The sequence below is a fragment of the Lagenorhynchus albirostris genome, chromosome 1 (genome assembly GCF_949774975.1).
Source record: "Lagenorhynchus albirostris chromosome 1, mLagAlb1.1, whole genome shotgun sequence".
Taxonomy (NCBI): domain Eukaryota; kingdom Metazoa; phylum Chordata; class Mammalia; order Artiodactyla; family Delphinidae; genus Lagenorhynchus; species Lagenorhynchus albirostris.
In genome coordinates, this window is record NC_083095.1 from 121811015 (window position 1) to 121835095 (window position 24081).

Genomic DNA, 24081 nt, shown 5'->3' on the forward strand with positions numbered 1-24081 from the left:
AATATCATGAAGAAAGAAATGATGAAGGAAGGGAAAAATGATATCATGTATGTATAGGACCTTGTTTACACTTGGTGCCTATTGGTTCTCGATAAATATTTGTCATGTGAATGAACATGTCCCTCCTCTAGCCCTCTAGAGGCAGTGCTTCCGCTGCCCAAATAAATTTTTATTGATGACACTTTAGGCAGTATCCTTATGGGCTTTCTCACATCTAGAAAGCTGACCTTGGGAGGGAAAGGAAAGGAGAGTTTGGGGTGGTAGCGCCGCTCCTGTTGGGGTGAAAAGCTCCTTCGTGAAGCCTGAGCAGTCCCAGTTACTGCCCTGCTCTGCTGCCAGCACTTAGACGCCTGCACATCTGTCAGCCAGAGGTCCCCAGAGCTCCCAGGTCCTGACAGACTCTGCTGGAAAAGTGGGGTCCCTAGTGAGGGCAACAGAGTCAAATCCCCCTCGGCCCAGTTTCTGCCTCCCCTTCCCCAGTGCTCAGACAAAAGACCCAATTTGGCTATTTCAAGTAATACTAATCAAAATGTTTTATGGGAGCTGTTGTTTATGCCTGGCTATAAATGATCATGCATATCAGCAAACACATCAGAATAATGTGGTGATAAATTATAGTTGTTTGCATTATAAAATTCAGGTCATGTTTTCTCAGTCTTCATAATTTATATGGTACAAACAATTTTTTTCAATTAGGTAATACGTTGTAATCTAAGTCTCACAGTTTGGGTCGTGGGGAGGGAACAGGGGGGATGGGCTAAAATATATTTTTTCATTATAAAAAATGTTGCTGCAATATACAAAATGGGGGAAATAGAGAAAAGAAAGTCTTCCATAATTCCATCATTCAACCACTGTTAGTGTTTTTCAGTAGATTTTTAAAAGATTTTTTAAATGCACATTTTACACAGTTGTAACCAGGCTAACATTTCTTTCCTTTGGCAGTGAAAGTGCAGAGTCCTAACCACTGGACCGCCAGGGAATTCCCCAGGCTAACATTTCTCATTAGAAAACTTTGGCTTCCTCAGTGCCTCACAATGATATTCATTCATTCATTCATCAAACATTTCCTAAATGCCTACTATGTGCCCAGCACTGGGGTGCAAAGATGAATTAGACAGGGTCCTTGCTAGGATATTGTTCCTTCTCCTGTCACAGCTTTTTCAGTTTGTTTTATGTATCTGCTAAATGGTGCTGTTCATTGGGGGGAAGCCCTCAAAAGAAGAGGACACTGATGTATTAAAGGCAGGGTAGGGGAGTGTGTCTGGTGAGGGCAAGGAACAGCAAAGAGCCTGGCATAGCCAGAAAAATAGGAAGTGCTCAGTGAGTACTTGCTGAGTGAATGAATTATCCCAGCATACAGTGCAAACACTTTGGTTTAGTGCTTAGAGTGCCAAAGTAGCTCTCAAATTGTATCTCTCTCTGCCTCCTTTCTTTCAGGTTTTCAAAAATGTTATCTGTGCAGATGTTATCCTCTTGAAATCTCTGGCCAACCTTTTAAGATCTCATTCCTCCCACTATCCTCCTCTAACCTCACTTTCCATTTAACTGAGAATTTGTCCATGACTTTGAGTTTTCCTCTTCTGGGTCACTTGCTTGGGTCTCTGTATCCCTCTTGGTCTAATGTGCCCAGTGCATAGAACTATAACTGGTTAAATTAAGTGATCAGTTAAAGATTTCTTAAATGAGTCAATGCATTTACCCTTGTGAGTTTCATCAATCCTTTTGACATCCCCCTTTCTTTAGGCTTAATTTACTTGTGCTTTTTTTTAAATTAATTTTTATATGAGTATAGTTGCTTTATGATGTGTTAGTTTCTTCTGTACAGCAAAGTGAATCAGTTATACGTATAGATATATCCCCTCTTTTTTGGATTTCCTTCCCATTTAGATCACCACAGAGAATTGAGTAGAATTTCCTGTGCTATACAGTAAGTTCTCATTAGTTACCTATTTCATACATAGTAGTGTATATATGTCAATCCCAATTTCCCAGTTCATCCCCACCCCCCCTTCCCCTCTTGGTATCCATAAGTTTGTTCTCTACATCTGTGTCTCTATTGCTGCTTTGCAAATAAGTTCATCTGTACCATTTTTCTAGGTTCATCTGTACCATTTTTCTAGAATCCCCATATAAGCGATATTATACGATATTTGTTTTTCTCTTTCTGACTTACTTCACTTTGTATGACAGTCTCTAGGTCTATCATGTCTCTATAAATGACCCAATTTTGTTCCTTTTTATGGCTGAGTAATATTCCATTGTATATATGTACCACATCTTTTTTTTTATCATCGTTATTGGAGTATAATTGCTTTCCTATGGTGTGTTAGTTTCTGCTTTATAACAAAGTGAATCAACTATACATATATCCCCATATCTCTTCCCTCTTGCATCTCTCTCCCTCCCACCCTCCTTATCCCAACCCTCTAGGTGGTCACAAAGCACCGAGCTGATCTCCCTGTGCTATGCGGCTGCTTCCCACTAGCTATCTATTTTACATTTGGTAGTGTATATAAGTCCATGCCACTCTCTCACTTTGTCCCAGCTTACCCTTCCCCCTCCCCATGTCCTCAAGTCCATTCTCTAGTAGGTCTGCCTCTTTATTCCTGTCCTGCCCCTAGGTTCTTCGTGACCATTTTATTTTTTTAGATTCCATATATATGTGTAAGCATACGGTATTTGTTTTTCTCTTTCTGACTTACTTCACTCTGTATGACAGACTCCAGGTTCATCCACCTCACTACAAATAACTCAATTTCATTTCTTTTTATGGCTGAGTAATAGTCCATTGTATATATGTGCCACATCTTCTTTATCCATTCATCTGTCAATGGACAGATGCTTCCATGTCCTGGCTATTGTAAATAGTGCAGCAATAAACATTGTGGTACATGACTCTTTTTGAATTATGGTTTTCTCAGGGTATATGCCCAGGAGTGGGATTGCTGTGTCATATGGTAGCTCTATTTTTAGTTTTTTAAGGAACCTCCATACTGTTCTCCATAGTGGCTATATCAATTTACATTCCCACCAACAGTTCAAGAGGGTTCCCTTTTCTCCACACCCTCTCCAGCATTTGTTGTTTGTAGATTTTCTGATGATGCCCATTCTAACTGGTGTGAGGTGATACCTCATTGTAGTTTTGATTTGCATTTCTCTAATAATTAGTGATGTTGAGCAGCTTGTCATGTGCCTCTTGGCCATCTGTATGTCTTCTTTGGAGAAATGTCTATTTAGGTCATCTGCTCATTTTTTGATTGGGTTGTTTGGTTTTTTGATATCGAGCTGCATGAGCTGTTTGTATATTTTGGAGATTAATCCCTTGTCAGTTGCTCATCTGCAAATAATTTCTCTGATTCTGAGGGTTGTCTTTTTGTTTTGTTTATGGTTTCCTTTGCTGTGCAAAAGCTTTGAAGTTTAATTAGGTCCCATTTGTTTATTTTTGTTTTTATTTTCATTGCTCTAGGAGGTGGGTCAAAAAAGATCTTGCTGCGATTTATGTCAAAGAATGTTCTGCCTACGTTTTCCTCTAAGAGTTTTATAGTGTCCAGCCTCACATTTAGATCTTTAATCCATTTTGATTTTATTTTTGTGTATGGTGTTAGGGAGCGTTCTAATTTCATTCTTTTACATGTAGCTGTCCAGTTTTCCCAGCACCACTTATTGAAGAGACTGTCTTTTCTCCATTGTATATTCTTGCCTCCTTTGTCATAGATTAGGTGACCATAGGTGTGTGGGTTTAGCCCTGGGCTTTCTATCCTGTTCCGTTGATCTACTTGTGCTCTTTTAGGACTCACGTGAGTTACTGTCCGTTTTTCACTCAGTCTGTTCCTTTCCCCGGGAGAGGGGCCACGTGCTACCTCCCAGGGGTGTCTCCTTGCATACCAGCCTCTTTTGGACTTAAAGAGGATGGAGATCTTTTAGGGAAGGGAAGAGAGAATGCCTGCCTGCCTGCCACCCAGCACTCAAAAGAGCAGGCCGATCGAGCCCAAACTCTCATGCCTTGGATCTTCCCCAACTCCACCCCAAGAGTCTATCAGAGTGTGAATCTAGAAACCATTTACACGAGCTCCCCATGGGAACAAGAAGCTACAAGAAGGCAGGCAAGGAGTAAGGGCTCTAATTTAAGATTAGAACACATAAGATTCACATGTTCTAGTCAAATCCATATTTATAAAAATAAATCCAGATTTATCATTTTCAACCATGTGATGATGCCTGTCTCACACCACACCAAAACGTCTTTATGGGGCTACCATAGAGAAACAGGATAGAAACCCTGGGCTGGGGATGAGGAGACCTGGTTCTCTTCCTGGCTTGGCTTCTTTTTTATTAATTTTAATTTTAGTTTATTTTTTCAGCTTTATTAAGGTATAATTGACAAACATATAAAACATATGAAGTGTCCATGGTGGTGATTTGATATGCGTATACATTGTGAACTGGTTTGGCCTCTTTAGGTGTCAGTTTCCTCATCGGTAATAGGGTGACTGGACTACATGACCTCCAAAAGTCATTCAAGGGCCAAGATCCTAACCCAGGATCCTGTCTCCAAGGGAAAGACTGCCACCTGGCATTCAGATCTTCCCACCACGACAACTGTGCAAACTAGTATCACCCTCACCCACAGACACACAACACTGTCCTATCACAGGGAACTCAGTTTTGGACAGGCTGCTGGTGCACAGAAGGAAGTAGGAGGTCAGCGTATTCAAGGGAACTCAGCCCTGAGAAGAGCTGATGGCCCTGCCCAAAGTCTCAGGAGGCTGAAATGTATCAAAACTCCCATTTAATAATGTGCACTGAGAACCACAGGTGCCACGTGAAGGACATTGCTGTTCCCATCCCACCCTTCTCCACCCCACTCTAAATCCTGTCCCCTTCACCCGTTTCCAGGATGGCTACCCCTGGAAACCAAGGTACAATCTGAAGGCTGTTTGGCAAGTGTGAGTGTCTCTGTGACAGGCGGGGCTCCCTGGTCCTCTAGAGTTCTGCCCTCCTAGGCCTCTGTCCCCCCCCACCCTCAGTGCCAGAGACACAGTGGCCAAGTTCCTTTGCAAATGCCCTTTCTCCATGCTCCTGGCTGCTTTTCCTATTTCTGATTACTCAGGTTCCCATTAAAGTGTGGGGATGGCTTTGGGGAAATTCTCTAGTAGATGCTAATTTAGCATAAATGAGATTGGAGGAGCTGATTTCCTGGGAAGTGTCTGACTTTATTAGTTGGGAAGGGTGTAGCCCACCTCCTACAGGGCCTGGGGCTGCCCCCTTTTGCCAACCCTCCCCCCCCCCGCTCTTTCCTCAGAATCCTTTCAGTCTTCACCAACCCCTCTGACCTCCTTGCAACCAGGCCCAGGTTGCAAGGAGGTCATTTTTGTCTCCCAGTGGGAATATTCTAGTAGGCTTCTCCCCAGATATCCACACTAGGGTGTCCAAGGCAAAAGAGCGAGCTTCAAAAATGTGTATAGGGTAAAGTTGGTGACCCATGTTTATAGGAACCTGCTTTATGAATGGCAAGAGTTACACGTTCTACACATATTATCTCAACCATTCTTTACCACTCTATGGGGTAGGCACTATTGTAACCTCCGTTTTACAGGTTTTGGACCTAAGCGGTTCAGAGAGAGTACATCGCTTATCCAAGATCACACAGTTATTAAGAGGTGGAGGGGCGCTCAAACTCAGTTCTGTCCATTGCCAAAACCAAGTCTCTGTCCATCAAGTCACTGTCTTCAAAGGCCAAACATTTGTTGAGAACCTACTATGTGTAAAACCCTGGGGCCAGTACTGTGATAAATAGCCAGATGAATGAGGATGGGCAGCTCTTGCATTCCAGGGAGACAGTTTCTAACTGGGCGGTAGTATAAATGTGAGGAATTCTGTTCCAAAGCAGATTGCAATAAGTGCTGTCTCTAAGGACAAGCAGAGTCCCATGGGAACGTGAATAAAGGAGGGAGGTTAATCCATGCTGCGTGTTTGTGAGAGAGGGAGAGAGAGAGAGAGGAGGAAAGAGGAGAGGAAGAGGAGAAGGAGGGAGTGGGAAAGAGAGAGAAAATATGAATGAGATGGGTGCTGGGCAGAATTTTTCTAAACATGGGCTCGGTGTTGCGCCCTCGGTGGGTTGGAGGGCTTCCACAGGCTGGAGTGAAAGAGGCCGAACAAAGAGCTTGAGCAAGAAGCCAGGGCGAGAGCACTGAGAATCTGCTCAGCAGTCAGGCCCGTGTGGTAGGTGGAGAAGCAAGGCTGGCAGGTCAGTCAGGACCAAATTAGGGGAAACTTGATGCCATGGAAGGGTCTAGGCTTGCTTTTGGGAGCAGTGGGCAGCTGCTGACAGCTTCTAATAGAGCACAGGCAGGAAGTGATGATGCAAGTTTGCAGTGAGATCTGGCAGTGAGAGGTGGGGATGTGGCCTTTGCGTGGTTCCTCCCTTCTTTGGCCAACACCCACTGCCAGGCTGGCCACTCACGAAGAGAACTGGTTCCAGCCGTGCAAGCTCCCAGTCTTAGCACAGGCTGAGCGCAAGGCCCCTTCAAGGCCTATGGGAGGGGTTCAAAGAAGGGAGTGTCCTGATGTTTTTTTTGGCTGTCGGGGAAGGTGTGGTCCAGTAGGAAACATTGAGGGTCCTGGGGTAGGAGAGGCGGGCATGGGCAGGGGAAATGGAAAGGAAATGTATTCTGAGACATGGTGAAGTCTTTTCAACTCAGCCAAAGCAGAATAAGTGCCCTCGCCCCTTACACATTCAGGCTAGTTTCTGACTTTGAAAATCTTTTTTAAGGAAGTACAGATGAATTTGTCTTTTAAGTGCTGTAAAAACTCAATGAAATCCAGAAACCAGTTGCCAGGCCATTCAATTCACCAGAATTATTTTTTTGATTCAGTTATAAGAAAAAGTGGCAAATGACTATAGCCAAGTTAATATCAGCACGTTGGGCTTCCCTGGTGGCACAGTGGTTAAGAATCCGCCTGCCAGTGAAGGGGACACGGGTTCGAGCCCTGGTCCGGGAAGATCCCACATGCCGCAGAGCAACTAAGCCCGTGCGCCACAACTACTGAGCCTGTGCTCTAGAGCCCGCGAGCCACAGTTACTGAAACCCACATGCCACAACTACTGAAGCCCATGTGCCTAGAGCCCGTGCTCCGCAACAAGAGAAGCCACCACAATGAGAGGCACGTGCGCTGTGATGAAGAGTAGCCCCCACTCGCTGCAACTAGAGAAAGCCTGCTTGCATGGCAACAAAGACCCAAAGCAGCCAAAAATAAATAAATTAATTAATTTTAAAAAAAAGAAATCAGGATGCAGTAATAACCAAAATGGGAAAATAATTTGAAAAAGAATAAATACCTGTGTATGTATAACTGAATCACTATGCTGTACACCTGAAACTAACACAACATTGTAAATCAACTATACTCCAATATAAAATAAAAGATTAAAAAAAAATCAGGATGCATTTTCTACAAGATTAACGAAGAGTAGCCCATGCTTGCCGCAACTAGAAAAAGCCCGGGAGCAGCAATGAAGACCCAGTGCAGCCAAAAATTTTTAAAAAAAAAGCAGCTAGTTTAGCTCACAACTCAAAAAAGTGCTTTAAAAAAAAAATCAGGATGTCAACCATAAAACTACCCACTGTGGATGACCACAGGCAGAATCAGCGGTACACGTAGAAGGTGACAGTCTAGGACCCATTCGAGGGGTATGGGGGAGGCAAGCCTGCCTCTGTAGCCATCTTTCTCCAGGAGAACCAGCTCATGCATCCTGCACACAGGAAGGGCCGAACGAGAAGCATGAAAAAATCCTTTTGCAGCTTCGCTTTGCACAGACTCTGGCAAGCGAGGAGCGCTCTGATGTCAAGAGCTGCCCAGAGGACTCTGTGTTGCTGGACAAATGTGTCACCTCTCTAGCACCAGTTTCCTCCTCTCTGAAACTTCTGGCCCTTCCAGTTCTCTCATCATTCTTCCCTAAGGGCTCTCAGGGTAATCTTCCACGAAGCCTTGCTGATTCTGAGCTCCATTTCCAGCCTGAAAGCACCAGACTCTCCACAGGTAGCTGAGAAAGGCCAAAAGGGCTCTAAAGCCCTTTCCTTACTTTTCCACTATTGTTCTTCAGATGGTAATAATGTGGAATACCTTTTTTCTCCTGCTGCTGCCAATTTATAACTGGGTCAACCACAGCAGAGCTTTCTAGATGATGGAATTATAAAATATGCTTATAACCTTTGGTGTGATTACATAAATGCATAAATTATGGGTGTTGGCAACTTCAGAAAATGGTTCTGATCATGACATGTGGATCCCTGTTCTCCCTTTCCAAACATTAAGTATTTGGCTAAGGGAGACAGAGCAGGGGAATCTCCATTTTGGAAGCAGCTATTATTATTCCTATTTCATAGACACAGGCTCCAGAGAGGTCAGGCTGCTGGCCCAAGGTCACACAGCAGGCCAGTGGCAGAAGCAGGACACCAGCCTGATTGGACCCAAAGCCTTGCTTCTTTACAGTGCATCAGACACCTCATGGAAGGGTCTGGGACTATGAAAATCTATGTTCTGGTTGGGTGAGAAATTCATTTTCTGGTTAGCTGGATATTCCTGATAGCTGAATTGTCAGGTTAGGTTAGGTTAGGAGGAGTGGGGGAAGGCAGAGATGGAGGTTCTCTAAAGCCTAGGATTCTTTTCCCCACCAAAATCCTACTTCTTAAAGTGTATGGGCCTCTCCCTCTCAGTGGTTTGCAAGCTCTTCATGGACACAGTCTCAGAGGTCTGGTCATGATTATGGTGTGGGGCAGTCACCTCTGCATTAAAATCTCTCCTATTTGGTTCTTCTTCTTTTTAAAAACAATATTTATTTATTTATTTGGCTGCACTGGGTCTTAGTTGCGGCCAGCGGGATCTTCGTTGCAGCCTGTGGGCTCTTAGTTGTGGCATGCAGGATCTAGTTCCCCAACCAGGGATCAAACCCGGCCCGCTGCACTGGGAGCATGGAGTCTTAACCACTGGACCACCAGGGAAGTCCCTCTCCTATCTGGTTCCACCTAGGTGTGTGCTGTGGTTTTCATTTGCATTTCCCAGATGACTAATGCAGTTGAACATCTTATAGATGTTAATAATTGTTAGTGGTACCCTTTTTTCCTCTGTCTTATCTCTCATCTTTCTGCGTCTTTGCACCCTTATCCTCTCTCCCAGGACCTGGCAAAATGCAACCCTGAAAGGGTCCCGAGTCCTGGGAACCCAGATTTCTCTATGATGGCAGTTCTCTGCTCCAGAGCGTCAGCTGCCCTTTAATGTCTCTCTGCCCTCCTTGCCAGTCTCACCTCTCAGCTTTCTACCTCCTTGCACACGACTCTCCAGCCAGACTGGCAGTCTCAGACCCTCTCTGAGTCTCTGAGCATTTGAAGGTACAGTTCCCTCTGCCTGGGATGCTATGACCCCCTCCCCCACTCTGCCTGGTTAACTTCTTTTTTAATTTTTTATTTATTTTTTAATATTTCAATAAATTTAACCAGAACAAACGTAACGTAGGGGTAAAAAAAAGATTACAAAAACTTAAACTACATCTTGACAAAGACCTGTAGGAAATAATGTGCAAACCAGCGCTGGTCCCCAGAAACACTTTGCATTAACTTTTTTTTTTTTCATACACACACCCTGTATTTTATTTTTACAAGAGATAAATAAACTAACACCAAGCATTGTAAATGGATGACCACAACAAAAGCAACAACGATTGCAATTACCCAACACGAAACACACTCATACTATGTCATAATATTGACATTCAGTCCAGTAATCCTCCACTGTAACAGGGACCTGGTTAACTTCTGTATACCATTCAAGTCTCAGATCATATGTCACTTCCTCCAGGAAGTCTTGCCTGATGCTTCCCCCACTCTCACCCACCAGCCTGGGTTAGTTGCCCCTTGTTTGTGGCTAAGTAACATCCTGTACTTCCCTTCATAACACTTATCACGCTGGGTTGCACTTGCCTCTTTGCTGATCTGTTTCTCTTGCTCCCTTCCTCATCCCTTTGAGGATGAGACTTTGTGTTGTTTCACTTTTATATCCCGTGAGCCTTGGGCATCAGTAATATTTGTTGAATGAACAATCTGGCCTGGATCCCTTTAAAAAGGATAAAAATCTGCCCTTCTGGCCAGCTATCCTAGAATCAATGATTTCAGGCCATCATCCTTCATCCCCCACATCAACCCTCCTATTTGACAAAGTCTCAAGGAAATGGACACTTATTGAGGGCCTACTGTATACCAGGCACCAAGCCAGGCCCTTTCTGTGTGAAGTCATTTTCACAATTTAAAGGCTTAAGACTCCATGTCTAGATGGCACTTTGAAATTCAGAGGCTCTGATGTCCAGTCAGTCAATGAACAAAGGGGAAAGGAGTGATATTACACTTTCCATCTTGACAGTGGCAAAGAGATGTCAACAGAGGAGGCCCCCATGTAGTGCAGAGCTCTAAGTCCCTGTACCTTCAGTGCCTGGCACGTGGCAGGAGTGCATACAGTATTTGTTGGGTAAATGAACAAATGGTTGAAGAGGAAGCACAGAAAGAAAGAGCAGACTGGAAGCTTAGAAGACCCAACATTTCTTTCTGGACCTGACCTAATATATTTCCCCCACGTGTTGATAAACAAAACTAGACACTGAAGTATTTTTGTCATGGGCAGCTGTCCACAGTGCCAGCCAAGGCTGATCCTTGTGATTTCTGCTCGCTCTATTGACTAAAAATGACTGCACCCAGCTGTAAAGGGAGCTGAGAAATTTCTTTTCTGAAACCAGGAGGAAAAGAAAACAGATTTGGGGTGAACAGTTAGCAGTCTCTGCTGTGGGATACAAGGACGGTCTTGCCTCTGCCAGTGTCACTGGGTGGCCCTGAGCTATCACAGGATAAATGGATGTTCACTCTAGAACGGCCCTTGGGGATCATCCAGATTCAACTCCCTGATTTTACAAATGGGAGACTGGGGCCCAGAGAGAAAAGTGACTCCTTGACTTGTCAAAGAGTTGTTTGGTGCTAGAGCCATTTGGTTTTGCTTAATTGGTCAGTGCTTTAGCTGCAAAGTGGGTCTTTAAACAAGAAAACCTTCTCATTTCCTTCTTAAAAGTGCTGTGAAGTTCACATTTCAATGATAAAGAAGAAAGCATTAAAAGCAATAGAAAAAAGCAATACAAATTAAGATGTTGATGATACAATGATTGTTACAATGGTACTGAATATAAATGATCCTTTCTTTAGTTACTTAAAAGGCTCTTCTGTGTCCTGTGGTCTTTAAGAGTCTTCTTCCTTATTAGGAACTTCAGCTACCCCCATAAAATACGGCAAAATTATTTAGCTGGCCATGTGTGTGAGGGGTGAAAACCACTTTTGATAAAAGAGCAATTACTAATTGTGTAAATTTATGCAATTGTTTATACCTTCTTTGAGCTTTAGTTCTTTCATCAATAAAAAGGAAATGATAATACCTCCAACTAAGATTTGTTGTGGGGATTAAAGAAGAAATGAAAACCACTTGATATAGTATCTTGCACCCAGTTGGGACCCACTTAATGTAAATTTCTTTTCTTGCAGAGTTAGGGTCCTTTCTGTGAATACCTAGGGGAACATTACACACAATGATTGATGTAATTGCTCTTGAAAGGGGCACTTCCAACAACATTTAATCAATAAATATAATCTTTTCCCAATATCTTCAATCGCTGAACTCATTGCCTAGGATCTACAGTTGAAAAGAAAAGCGTCTGCTCCCAAAGGAGACTGAAATGTAAACAGAAAAGCCCAGCACCATGTGACAAGATGCAGGAACAGAAAGAGTGATGGTGTGAGGGGAGGGCATAGAAGTCTGCTTGGTTGAGTGATGGAGGGCTTCCCTAAGGAGGCTGTATGCTTCATGGGGGAGGAGTTACAGCTGGGCAGGTAAAAGGGAATGGAGGGGGGAGGACACAGAGGTGTGAGGAAGCACATTGTCTATAATGAGGGAGCTATTTTAGATACTGCTAGAACCATTTTTTTTTTTAAGGCTTTAACAAAAGAGAAGGGACAGGTGACTGTGATAGCAGCGGGTTTCCAATTTTATCTTGCCACACGTAGGGAGCCACTGAAGAATTTGGGGCAGGGAGATAATGCAAAAGGGGTGAATGAAAAGAACTGGGAGAATGACAGCCAGTGAGGGCTGCCTGGCTGAAGCCCACACCCAGCCTCATCATTCATTTAATCATTCAACAAATAGTTCCTGAGGACCTGCCATGCACCAGGCTGAATTCTAGAAGCTGGAAATCAGGCAATGAACAGGACTAGTAAGGTCTCTGTTCTCATGGAGGAGACTGACAATAGATAAACAAGTAAACAAGGAAGTATCAGATAAGTGCCTCTTGGAAATTAAACAAGGTGATAAAAGAGTCCCTGAGCGGCTTCTCCTCACCCTCTCCCCCTCCTTCCGAATACTCACCAAGCCTCCTCTTGAGTTTTCCAAGGAGGTTTTGCTCCTAGAAAAATCTCTAAGGTAAATAATTAACCTAGCTCTCTCTCGGTGCTTCCAATAAGGCTTCTTCCCCTGGGCCTGGTCAGCTTGCAGTCCTCGCTTCCGGACCACCAATTCTGCCAGAAGTCTCAAGTCTAAAAGTTAGGGGATGGTCATAACCTTGAGACCGGTCCTGATCATGGTTCCCTCCGCAACCTGTAACCCCCCACTTCGCCACCCCCGCTCCTGGCTCAACCCTCCCTCCTCCCTTTATATAGATATAGCCTTTAGAAGAAAAACATTTGATAGTGTGATTGAAATTGTGCATTCCTCTCCTCTGAAAAATGCAAACTTTTAAAACTCGTCCTCCTCTGCTGGCAAGAGCCGCCCTCCTCCCGCATCCCTACCCCCTGGGACTCCCGAGGGCTGGGCGGGGACTCTCGGAGGCGGCGCGTTCCCGGCACCCGGCACCCGCGCTGGAGGCTGGCTCTGCACCACCAGGGCTCACCCTTGTGTAAGTCAGAGCTCCTCAGCGCCGAAGGGATGTGGGCCGAGAACCAAAAAGAAAACGTAGTAATAAATGTAGCCGAAGAAACGAGGGACTAAAAAAGCAGATTTCCCAGTGTGCCCCGTGGTCTTCCCCCGTTTGACACATTTACTCACCACGAGTTTTTATTTTCCAAAGAAAAAAAATTTGTAATTTTGAAAACTTTCAGAGACACAGGAAACTTTTAGGTAAACCTAGCAAAAGTCCCAGGAGGGACTTCTGATTTTGCCCAGCTTCTCTGAACTGCCTGATAGTCATAGTTCGCCCTCTGCGGTCTATACCAGTCAGGGGGGGACTAGGTTAGGGGGCCCTGCTCGGAGGGGTTTTTATTCTACTTAGAGCGAGAAGACTTTAATAAAAACTATTTTTCCTTTCTTTTTTTTTTTTTTCTCCCCTGGCAGATTACACCTCACAAGGTGTTTTCACATTCCTGATGCCGTTAAAATCATAAACTCAGAGCTGAAGGGAAATTTACAAATCAAGGGGGGGAGAAGGGGATGACTACCTGGCATATATTGGGCCACTTCCTAACCCCCTGCCCGTGATAGACATTGCTAATCGATCACTCATTCATGATTGAACACATTTATTGGATGCCCTCCATGTTCCACATGTTATGTTAGGAATACAGCAGGAAACCAGACTTCTTTTGCTACCCTTATGGACCTCCAAGGGGAAGACAGACATTAAACAAATAATTACGTGCCTGAAGAGTGTTTTAAAAAGGCAGAATATGGGGGCAGACAAGGACATCACACACCTGGAGGTAACCTGGAGTTGGGGCAGGGGCAGGAAAGTCCTCCCTGAGGAAGTGATGTTTAAGCTGAGGTCTAGATGATAAGGAAACTGAGTCTTTGCGAGGGTGAAAAAGGAACCGTTACATGCTAGGATAAAAGACTGGCGTGAGTTCAGGGCATGTTTCATGGCTAAATGAGGGGGCATGGATCGTAAATGGGGGGTAGGTTTCTGGAAGGAAACAGAGGTTGATACAACCAGGCCTTGAAAAAGAATCGGTTGATAGGAGGAGAGGGTTGGGACAGCCTGGGCAGAGGTCACATTTATTGTTTATCCTCCCCCTTCCTAGGAATTATCCTCTCACCTGCTGTCATTAAAAAGAAAAAAGAAAAAAGCTATAAATTATTGACTATCTACTACGGGGTGGCAATTCTCACGAATTCTCGCATCTTCCTTGAGAGATAAGTATTATTTTCCCAGTTTTACGGATGAAAAAGGCTTGGGAGGACTAGAGACACTTGCTAAAGTTGGTGACCAAGTAGGCAGCAGGGCTAGGATTTGAGCAGCTGCACTTTCCACAACTCGTCACTGCCATAAAACCTCAAGATGGCTTGCTCTAAAGCAGTCAAGTAAAACTTGGGGAGCAATCAAAGAGCATTGACAGAGGAACTGGAAATACTCCGGGAGTTGGTGAAGGGGGGGCGGGGGGGAGGAAAGTGTGGGCAGAGAGGCCGCAGGTGAGTGGACACCGTTAGGCAGAGGAGTGCGCGGCCGAAACCGAGAGGTGGCGGGTGGTGGGGAGGATGGCGAGGCGTCCTAAGTGACTGAGAGGGCATCCCTGGACTGCTCCAGGACTGCACTGCGGGGAGGTGCCCTGCTCTAACCACTACCCGGCCCGGCCCAGTTAATCATTTCCTGACCTTCCTTCCTCATCTCGCCCAGCCCGCAGGATTGCCACATCAGCCTCCCCCTCCCCCTACTCGCCTCCTGGCCCTGTTGCTCCTTCGCCGGGTTTTACAAGGAGCCTCAACTTTGAGGCAATGTTCGTAATAGCCCGGCACGTCCTCAAGGCCGTGCCCCGGAGAGATAGCAGGCTCGCTAGGGTGTAACGCTTGCCCTACCGGCCGCTGGAGCCTTGCCCTATCTTCTTTTCTACGAAGGGGTCAGAGAGGCGGGGATCCAATCCCGGCACGGATTAACCAATTACAGACTCGGTTTCCCCTGCGGTAAAAAGGAGGATGGTTAGAGCAGCTGGCGGTGTGGTGCGAGGTTTAAATGAGGTACTGTGTGTTAAGTGCCTGGTTAGGAGACAGCAGCAGGTGTTTAACAAATGTTAGATCCCTTCCCTTTTTATCACCTGGTAACCGGGACCGCCCCGCTCAGCACACCCAGGTTAGTTACCTCATTTAAACTTACACTGGAGGGTGAGGTATGAATGTCCGACCACGTGCTCGAGGTAATGCAGCTGGTGAGTCACAGTGACCGGGTTTGAACCCAGATTCACGATCGTCCCCGCACTCAGCACCCAGGTGGCTGGCAAAGGCCACGTGTTCAGAACCTAGAACCCAGTCAGTATCGTACCTGCCGCAGGGAGCAGACCACTAAACCAGTACTGCTCTGGGACCTATGCATCCCGCTGGGCCACCGGGGGCCAGGCCCTTAAACTCTCTGAGCTTGTGCCTTCGTGTGTAAAATGGGGGCTGTCTGTCTGCCCGGGTGGTTTTTATTTTCTTCTTCACACTTTCTTGTGTGGCCAGATTTTCTACCGCAGTGTAGTCCGGCCACCACACATTACGCAGGGTCAGTCTTCTCTGACTGTGAGCGCTCGCCGGGCCGGGGTAAAAGCCGCGGACCGGCCCGGCGTGCCCCGGCTTGGCGCCCCACCCTACCCGGGGCCGGGGTAAGCCGCGGCTGCCGGGGACAGCGGAGTTGGGAAAGTCACTTCCGAGCGCTGTCCGACGCTGGGCTACCAGCCTGCGAGCGCGGGGACCCCACCCCGCGGGAGAGGACGGGGGCGGGGCCGGGCCTGTAGGCGGGGCCTGCCCAGGGGAGGGGAGGGGCCGGCCTGGGAAGACGGAAGCCTCCAGCCTAGGGGTGGCGGCAGAACCCGGATGCCGGAGCACCACGTTTTCCGGAGCCGGGCTTCGAGAGACGGCGGGCGGGAAAACCCGGCGCCCGGAAGCTTTTGCTTTCTTTGACGCAAGGGCTCGGGACGCAGCCGCCGTCGGCCGAGCGCCCGGCGAGGAGCGACCCCAGGCAGAATCTTCGGAGTCCCTCCTCCGCCCCCTCTCCCCCCCCCCCCGCCTGGTCTCGGAGCCTCAGTCCTCCTCGCCGCCCTCCTCGTGGCCATGGAGTGTCCGCACCTGAGCTCCAGCGTCTGCATTGCCCCGGACTCAGCCAAGTTCCCCAACGGCTCCCCGTCGTCCTGGTGCTGCAGCGGTGAGTGCGGCCCCAGGCGGCCCTGCAGCGCACCCGAGGCCCCGGCTCTGCCGGGCCTGCCGTCTAGGAGCCGCGGGCAGTCGGCGCGCGGACTCGGGGAGCGGTGCGGGCGAGCCGGGCCCGGCGGCTGGGGAGGGGTACGCGGCGAGGCGGGCGGAGCGGCGGCGGCGGCTCCTTTGTTTCCCGCGGCCCGACGGTCCGGCCGGCGAAGGAGAGGCCCGCGAGGGATAGAGACCGCGGGGGCCACGAGCTCGTGGGGACGGCGGCGAGCGGGGACCCTGGCCTGCGGCTTGCGCCCCCGCGCCGCCCTGCAGTGCCCGGGGGTTGTGCTGGCCTGTGTCGCCGGGTCGGGGGCCGCGGGGGTGGGTGTCCGGCCCCCACAAGGCGGCCGCACGTGTGGCGGGGCCCAAGTTGCGTCCCCTCCTAGACCGGACGGGAAAAGCGCCGCTCAGGGGCGCAGCTTTGTCTGGGCTGCAGGGCGCGCTGGGGCCCTTCGCTACCTGCCCCGGACCCGCTTCCTTTCGCTTCCCCCCATGCTCCGGCGACTAGATCCACGCCGGGCGAGCGGGCGCCGGGACCTCGAGAGGTGCTCAGAACTCGGGCGGCCGAGGTCGGAGTCTTTCATCAGCCCGGGAAGGTGAAGTTTGAAAACAGGCTGCGGGCTGAAAAAGCTCAGAAGGCTGATCGAGCAGCTGCTTTGGAGGGGCGGCTCGCGTTGCCTTTCAGATATTTTTGTTTGTTTGAAATTGCTTTGGGATTTCCGAGTCCATGTGCTGTAGGACAGTTATTAGGTTTATGTAATGCTTTTGCATTGCTTAAGCATCTTATCTCCTTCTGCCGGGCCCCTCGGAAGCCCCAGTGCCCTCTTATTGTCTGCTCTAGCGACTTAAGATCGCACCGGCCACACTGCTTTGATTACTTCCTGGTAGGGCCCTGGTGCCGCCGATAGAGTCTTTGTTTATAAGCTTTGAGATGATCAGTGGTAGTTTGCGTTGTAGTGTAAAATTTGAACTGTGCATTTCAAAAATCTTAAGTTCATTTGAAGAAATAAAAGGAAGAAAAGAGCAATGGTACGATTTAGCTGTGTGACATTTCTCATTGTGGGCCGGAGCTGGGAGGATAGTTTAGAGAATGCCTTGACACTTTTGACAGGTTACTTAAATGTTGATTATGTCCTTGGAGAAAAATCCAGGTAAGGCCACAAAGAAGAATGTACCCTGGGATAAGGAATGGAAATAACTGCGGTTTCCTTGAGGTCTCAGAGGTTTGATGCTTTGCTTGCCTTTGTAAAGTCAGATTGTCTTTTTCTGCATAAAGCCCATGAAGATTAACCGGTTAATTGGTTCTGTGGTGCAGTATTGCAGTTCTTTTATGAAGGTATAGAAACTTACCTACGAATGTTTCTTCTACAGTGAATGTTGAGTATGAAACAACAAATAAGGTGTGTCAAATTGCTTTACAAATTAGTTGGTGTTGTATTATCTATAATTGTAGGTAGAGCTGTGGTGCTGTAACTGTAACCCCCGCCCCAGGGATTGAAAAAAAAATGACCAAAGTAAACACTAGGAAAAGCATACCTCATGAGGAATGATGAAATTACTTCTCCTAATCTGTGGTGAACTACAGGGATAGATACAAAGCAGACAGCACACTTCTGGCTGTTTCTAGGTAAAATCACATCAAATTTTAAAATGGCCTCATTGGTCACATGCATCTAAAAAGGAAAAGAGTTTATGCAAGTGGCAGATATCCTGTTGTGAGTCAGTCTTGCCTTTGTCAGTCAGGGCGTCCACTTGAGTGTGGAAAAGAGATGCAGAAAATTGAGCATCTCTTGAACTTAAGTTAAATTGGAGCATAACTAAGAGGCTTGTGCTGATAAAAAGAACAATCTAGTATGTGTAGTCTTCAGGGAGGGGTGATTTTTTTTTTACATCTTTTTTGGAGTATAATTGCTTTACAATGGCGTGTGAGTTTCTGCTTCATAACAGAGTGAATCAGTTATACATATACATATGTTTCCATATCTCTTCCCTCTTGCGTCTCCCTCCCTCCCTCCCACCCTCCCTATCCCACCCCTCTGGGCGGTCACAAAGCACCGAGCTGATCAGGGAGGGGTGATTTCTATCCAAGGGCTAGGATGTCATCTTTGCATCTTGCAACGAAGTTTGTCTCTGACATTGCTTTGGGAGGGTGATTTTAGTCATGTGCGTGGATTTGTAGAACCAATAAAGCTAGTTTTGCAACTTTATGTGGGTTTTTTCCTTCTCATGTTCTACGAGTTGAACCCATTTCACGTGGGCCTTCCGCTTTAACTTCTTGGCATCCATTCATTGATATAGTCTCCTGTTTTTGTATTGAGTTTGATCTTGTTCTTGCCTGCCTGTTGTTTCAGTGATTAAATGATTATTAAAGCTGTGAGGGCTTCCCTGGTGGCACGGTGGTTGAGAGTCTGCCTGCTAGTGCAGCTTGTACACGGGTTCGAGCCCTGGTCTGGGAGGATCCCACATGCCACGGAGCAGCTGGGCCCGTGAGCCACAACTGCTGAGCCTGCGCGTCTGGAGCCTGTGCTCCTCAACAGGAGAGGCCGCGGTAGCGGGAGGCCCGCGCACCGCGATGAGGGGTGGCCCCCTCTTGCCGCAACTGGAGAAGGCCCTTGCACAGAGGCGAAGACCCAACACAGCCAAAAATAAATAAATAAACAAATGTGGGGTTAAAAAAAAAAAAGCTGTGAGTCCTTGACTAATTCATCCTCTTGGAGGGTTATGTATTCTGGCATTTATTCTCCAGCACTCTGGAATTTCTTCCTTCGTTTCTTTCTTTCTTTTTCTTTCTTTTTGGGTAGCCAGTGTGTGGAATAATGTGACCAAGTATTGAGTCTGATTACATTCTTATTAGGGAGGGAAAAATCTCTGTTTTGGCACTGGGACACTAAAATTAATGCCCTTGCCTTGTTTTCTTTGGGAGCTTGCAGTTACACCACAGTGAAACAGCCTTAACGCAGCCAAGCAAATTGCGAAAGACCAACATCCTAGGCTCTCCTAGGTAGCAGTACATCCTTTGAAGGTAGTTCTGTTTCCTTGGAGCATCGGTTTCATTATGTCATCTGTTAAAAAACAAAGCGGGGGTGGGAGTAATACTTCACATTTACTTCACAGGTTGTGAAGGATGAACAGGTTGTTAGGATGAACAAGGTAATTTTGGTGAAAACTTTGAGAAACTCCAAACACTGTTCAAGTAATAGGTGGTATTATAGGTCAGAACATCTTTATAAAGAGGACTCTCGATAAATATCTAAAGCCCCTTAGATAGGGCCTGGGATGGACTGGCTTTATGCTGAATTATGCTTTTCAAGGAGATATATTATTCAACAAGATTAGAGGTGTAAGAAGTAATTATACTTCACAATTAACTTGAGCTTCTTATCTATGGGAAGCCCTTGGTATATATTATTGTATATGTTTTATAATTGTGTACCACAGTGGTTCTCAAGCTTTTTGTCTTCAGGACCCCTTTACCTCTTAAAATTATTAAGAACCCAAAGAGCCTTTGTTTGTACAGCTTATATCTATTGATATTTGCTGTACTAGGAATTAAAACAAAAAAATTTAATATATATTTATTAAATCATTTACAATTAGCAATAATAATTCCATTACCTGTTAACATAATAGTTTGTATAAAATAACTATACTTTTCAAAGCAAAAAAATTGGTGAGAAGATTGGCATTATTTTAATTTTTGCAACTCTCTTGTCTGGCTTAATAGAAGACAGCTGGATTTTCATATCTGCTTTTGCATTCAGTCTCTTGAGATATCACACATCATGTAGCTTCTGGAAAACTCCACTGCATGCTGGTGAGAGAATGAGGGTAAAGAATAAAAGTAACATCAGTGTTATTTATGAAAATAGTTTGAACTCATTTACCCCATGCAGGGGTTTTGGAAACTCTCAGAGCCTCAGGATCACACTTTGAGAACCCACTTGTATACAATGATAGTAACAGTTAAGGACACCTGCTCTGATCAAAATAGCTTTAAAATATTAAAGAATTCCTTAAGGCCTTAAAACTAGCAACATTTATGTCTGTGTGGAGACTTACAGAGTTTATAAAATGTATTAGCTGGGACCATGGGGTCCAGTAGTCAGTCCCTTGCTCTCAAAAAAGTTACAGTCTAATCTAGTTGGGGAGAGATAGGAAACTAACTGGTTAGAAGATTAATCCATGTTGTGGTTTACGGTAAATGTTGAAAATAGCAGTCTCCTAATGAGGTAAAAGTTGATTTATGTCTAATTTTGCTAAAGGCATTCTCATATTTATTTATTTATTTATGGCTACGTTGGGTCTTCGTTGCTGCACGCAGGCTTTCTCTAGTTGCAGTGAGCGGGGGCTTCTCTTGTTGCGGAGCATGGACTCTAGGCGCGTGGGCTTCAGTAGTTGTGGCGTGTGGGCTCAGTAGTTGTGGCTCATAGGCTTTAGAGCGCAGGCTCAGTAGTTGTGGCACACAGGCTTAGTTGCTCCGCAGCATGTGGGATCTTCCCAGACCAGGGATTGAACCTGTGTCCCCTGCATTGGCAGGCGGAATGTTTTTTCATTTTTTGTTTTTTGGTTTTTTTTTTGCGGTACGCGGGCCTCTCACTGTTGTGCCCACGTTGTGCCTCTCCCGTTGCGGAGCACAGGCTCCTGATGCACAGGCTCAGCGGCCATAGCTCACGGGCCTAGCCGCTCCGCGGCATGTGGGATCTTCCCGGACCGGGGCATGAACCCGTGTCCCCTGCATCGGCAGGTGGACTCTCAACCACTGCGCCACCAGGAAAGTCCCTAGGCATTCTCATTTTAAATGAAAAAGTTTTAAATAAAAGAAACTAGGACATTCTCTCAAGGTTTTTGTTAAGTGCACATATCAGAAGTTATTTTCAGAAGCTGGAGGCTTGGGCATTTCATATTTATGTGGGTAAAAGAGTTAAACCAGTGGCAAAATACTGAGGAGAAAACCCAAATTGTTTAAAAGGATGCCCTAAACACAACTGTTTTAATAACTAAGGAAAGCCAAAGGCTTCAAGCGTTTGGGTTAAGTAGCCGGTTAAATTGGAGATATTTTAATAGCATAGGCATGAGAATTTTTCCGTGATTAATTCTTCAAAGAGTTGAGAAGGCCTCTCTTTTTAAAAATAATTAATTAATTAATTAATTTTTGGCTGCATTTGGTCTTCGTTGCTGCATGCGGGCTTTCTCTAGTTTCTGCGAGCAGGGGCTACTCTTCGTTGCGGCCCGCGGGTTTCTCATTGCTGTGGCTTCTCTTTCTTGCAGAGCACAGGCTCTAGGCACAGGGGCTTCAGTAGTTGTGGCTCGCAGGCTCAGCAGGCGGATTCTTAACTGCTGCGCCACCAGGGAAGTCCGAGAAGGCTTCTTAAAGTTTCTAGTACATGCTTGCCCTCACGTTACCTAAGGAAAGTAAGTGTAGGGACTTCCCTGGTGGCGCAGCGGTTAAGAATCCACCTGCCAATGCAGGGGACACAGATTCGAGCCCTAGTCCGGGAAGATCCCACGTGCCGCAGAGCAACTAAGCCCTTGCGCCACAACTAATGAGCCTGCGCTCTAGAGCCTGCGAGCCACAACTACTGAGCTCATGCGCCAAGAGCCTGTGCTCCACAACGAGAAGCCACTGCAATGAGAAGCCCGTGCACCGCAATGAAGAGTAGCCCCTGCTCCCTGCAACTAGAGAAAGCCCGCGTGCAGCAACGAAGACCCAACGCATCCAAAAATAAATAAATAAATAAATTTATTAAAAAAAAGAAAAGTAAGTGTAGATTAAGTAAATGTTTTGCAGTTTGGGTGGATATTGGAGATAAAACCTTTTTTGAAGATCCATTTAGTAGGATGGTGTTCTGATTATTGATTCCTTGTCATTGGTAATAAATCTGTAGTTTGTGATAAAGCTTGCGATAAAGGTGAGAAATCCCATTGATGGGATGATGAGTTATTTTGTATCGTATTTCTCTCACAACCTGAATCTAAAGAAGACTCTTGTATGCCCAGTAGACTAAATTTTCTAGGTAGGACCAGTCATTTGTTCATCATAAGGTCAAATGCGTTTACTGCATTTTAGTAATAACTCTGTATGAAATACTTATTAAGTGCCTAGAGTGTAATAAGACACTCAGTAAATATTTGCTTAATGAATGAAAGAACTTTCTTGCACTTGGATGGTGGCTGGAATGGCCTTAAACTTTATGTTTAAAATAAATGGAAAGTAAGTGAGCTTCTCCCCAGAATGCTTTCACCAGTCCTCACTTCCAGTTTTTAGTCTGTAAAGTAAACTTTGACTGGATTGTGAGCAACTGACCATCTGCAATGTTGTTACCACAACGAATTTGTATTTGTTTGACATTCTGTGTTTATAGGTGGGCAGGTGGCCATTTTTAGTAGTAAATGTGGATGGGGCAGTTAAAAATCAATGGACAGGTGATACTTTTTTCACATTAATTTTGAAGATTAACATTTGATTTTTATATGCTTTTCTGAAGAATTTAAACTTTTTTAAAAATAATATTTGTACGCTTAAGTCAAATGTAATTGTCTTTCTGGTTTTTCTGGCAGTATCCACCCCCAGTCCCAGCCCCCAGAACCTTAAAGCAGCCTAAGCATATTTCCAAAGTCTCTGAATAATTGGTAGTACATGTGAAGGACCTGGAATTTAGAATGTGCTCCATGTGTTTGTTTGAAGAGGCTGCAGTCTAGGGATTCAGCCTAACATTTTTGCTGTTGTGAAGAAGTTTTGACACATGGATCAAAAGTTATTTTCTGATGGTATTCTTAGTAGTATACAAAGACTATCCTTGGCCTAAGCAGGAGAGAGGATGGGATTGATGGGAGAATTTGAACTCTGTTTCTGTTTCTTGTTATTCATTTATCCTCAGAATAGCTCATTCTCATCATTCTTTGCTTTTACAGCATTAGACTTAGGCTCTTATACCATCCTTTTTCCTCTTTGAAATTTATGCAATTTCCTTCTTTACTGGAATATAATAGATTAATTTTGGATCCTTTAAACTCAATTTGGTAATACTTATGTTTTTCTAGTGTTTGTAGCTCAGTAAGCAGAACAGTGAGTAATTTAGTTTGTAGCTCATTGAGTAATTTAAATTCCTGTTTTAAAATTTAATTGAGTCCCTCTTCCATCAGGGAGTAATTTACAAATATCAGTGCATTTCCCCCAACCTACTTTGTTTTTTCTTTTTGAGCTATTTCCCCTTTCTTGAGCTGTATTATATATTTTCCTTCTTTGAAAAAAAAAATTAGTGTCCAACCTATGGGTTTCGTGTTCAACCTAGGTATCCATATAGACTTGGGTAGTAGTTTATTAACGTTTGAAGTGGAAAATATATACTGTTTAATGTATTTTAGTGTTTTATGTTTATTCATAGTGCCTTTAAACGTGAGAGCAACTGCATTCTAGGTGTTTTAATAGAGCTTTCCTGGACAGATGGTTAGATTCGCAGCAGGGGCTAGTACTTTTTGGAGGGTTTATTTGTGATGAAGCTTACCTTGATTGACAGCTTAGAATGCTGAGAATACCATTAACAACAGGAACAGCTTGTTCATCTTACCTAGAATTGTTTTGTGCCAAGACCTCTCGAGATGCTCTGTGATTTGTTAACAGTCTGTTTTGAGAATGTAGGTAAGAGTAGATATCTTTCACAATGAAAGGAAATTTACCTAAAAATTGTTCATTGCAGTTGTATCCTGAGATCTTTCCGATTGTTGAATGATCTTTGGCTTAGAAATTTGTAAACAGAGATCATCTTTTAACTGCTGTGAGTCTGCAGATGTTAGTATATATAGTAATTCCAGATGTTTTCTCATCTATGAGTTTTACTCAGTAGGAGGAGAGCT

At 45.3% G+C, this 24081-nt stretch overlaps 1 protein-coding gene across 4 annotated transcripts in view; it reads left to right on the plus strand.

Annotated features, from left to right (window-relative positions):
- The window catches only part of USP3 (ubiquitin specific peptidase 3), a 214584-nt gene that overhangs the window by 104316 nt on the left and 86187 nt on the right, over window positions 1-24081 (plus strand). For 3 of the 4 annotated variants that reach the window (XM_060151427.1, XM_060151435.1, XM_060151450.1), the window contains exon 1: window positions 16049-16186. The exons of the other annotated variant lie outside the window; for it this stretch is intronic. In XM_060151427.1, coding sequence (XP_060007410.1) covers window positions 16096-16186 — 91 coding nt within the window. In that variant the 5' untranslated portion in view covers window positions 16049-16095. Of the gene's footprint in view, window positions 1-16048; window positions 16187-24081 lie in introns of those variants that run through there. 4 annotated transcript variants of the gene reach the window in all.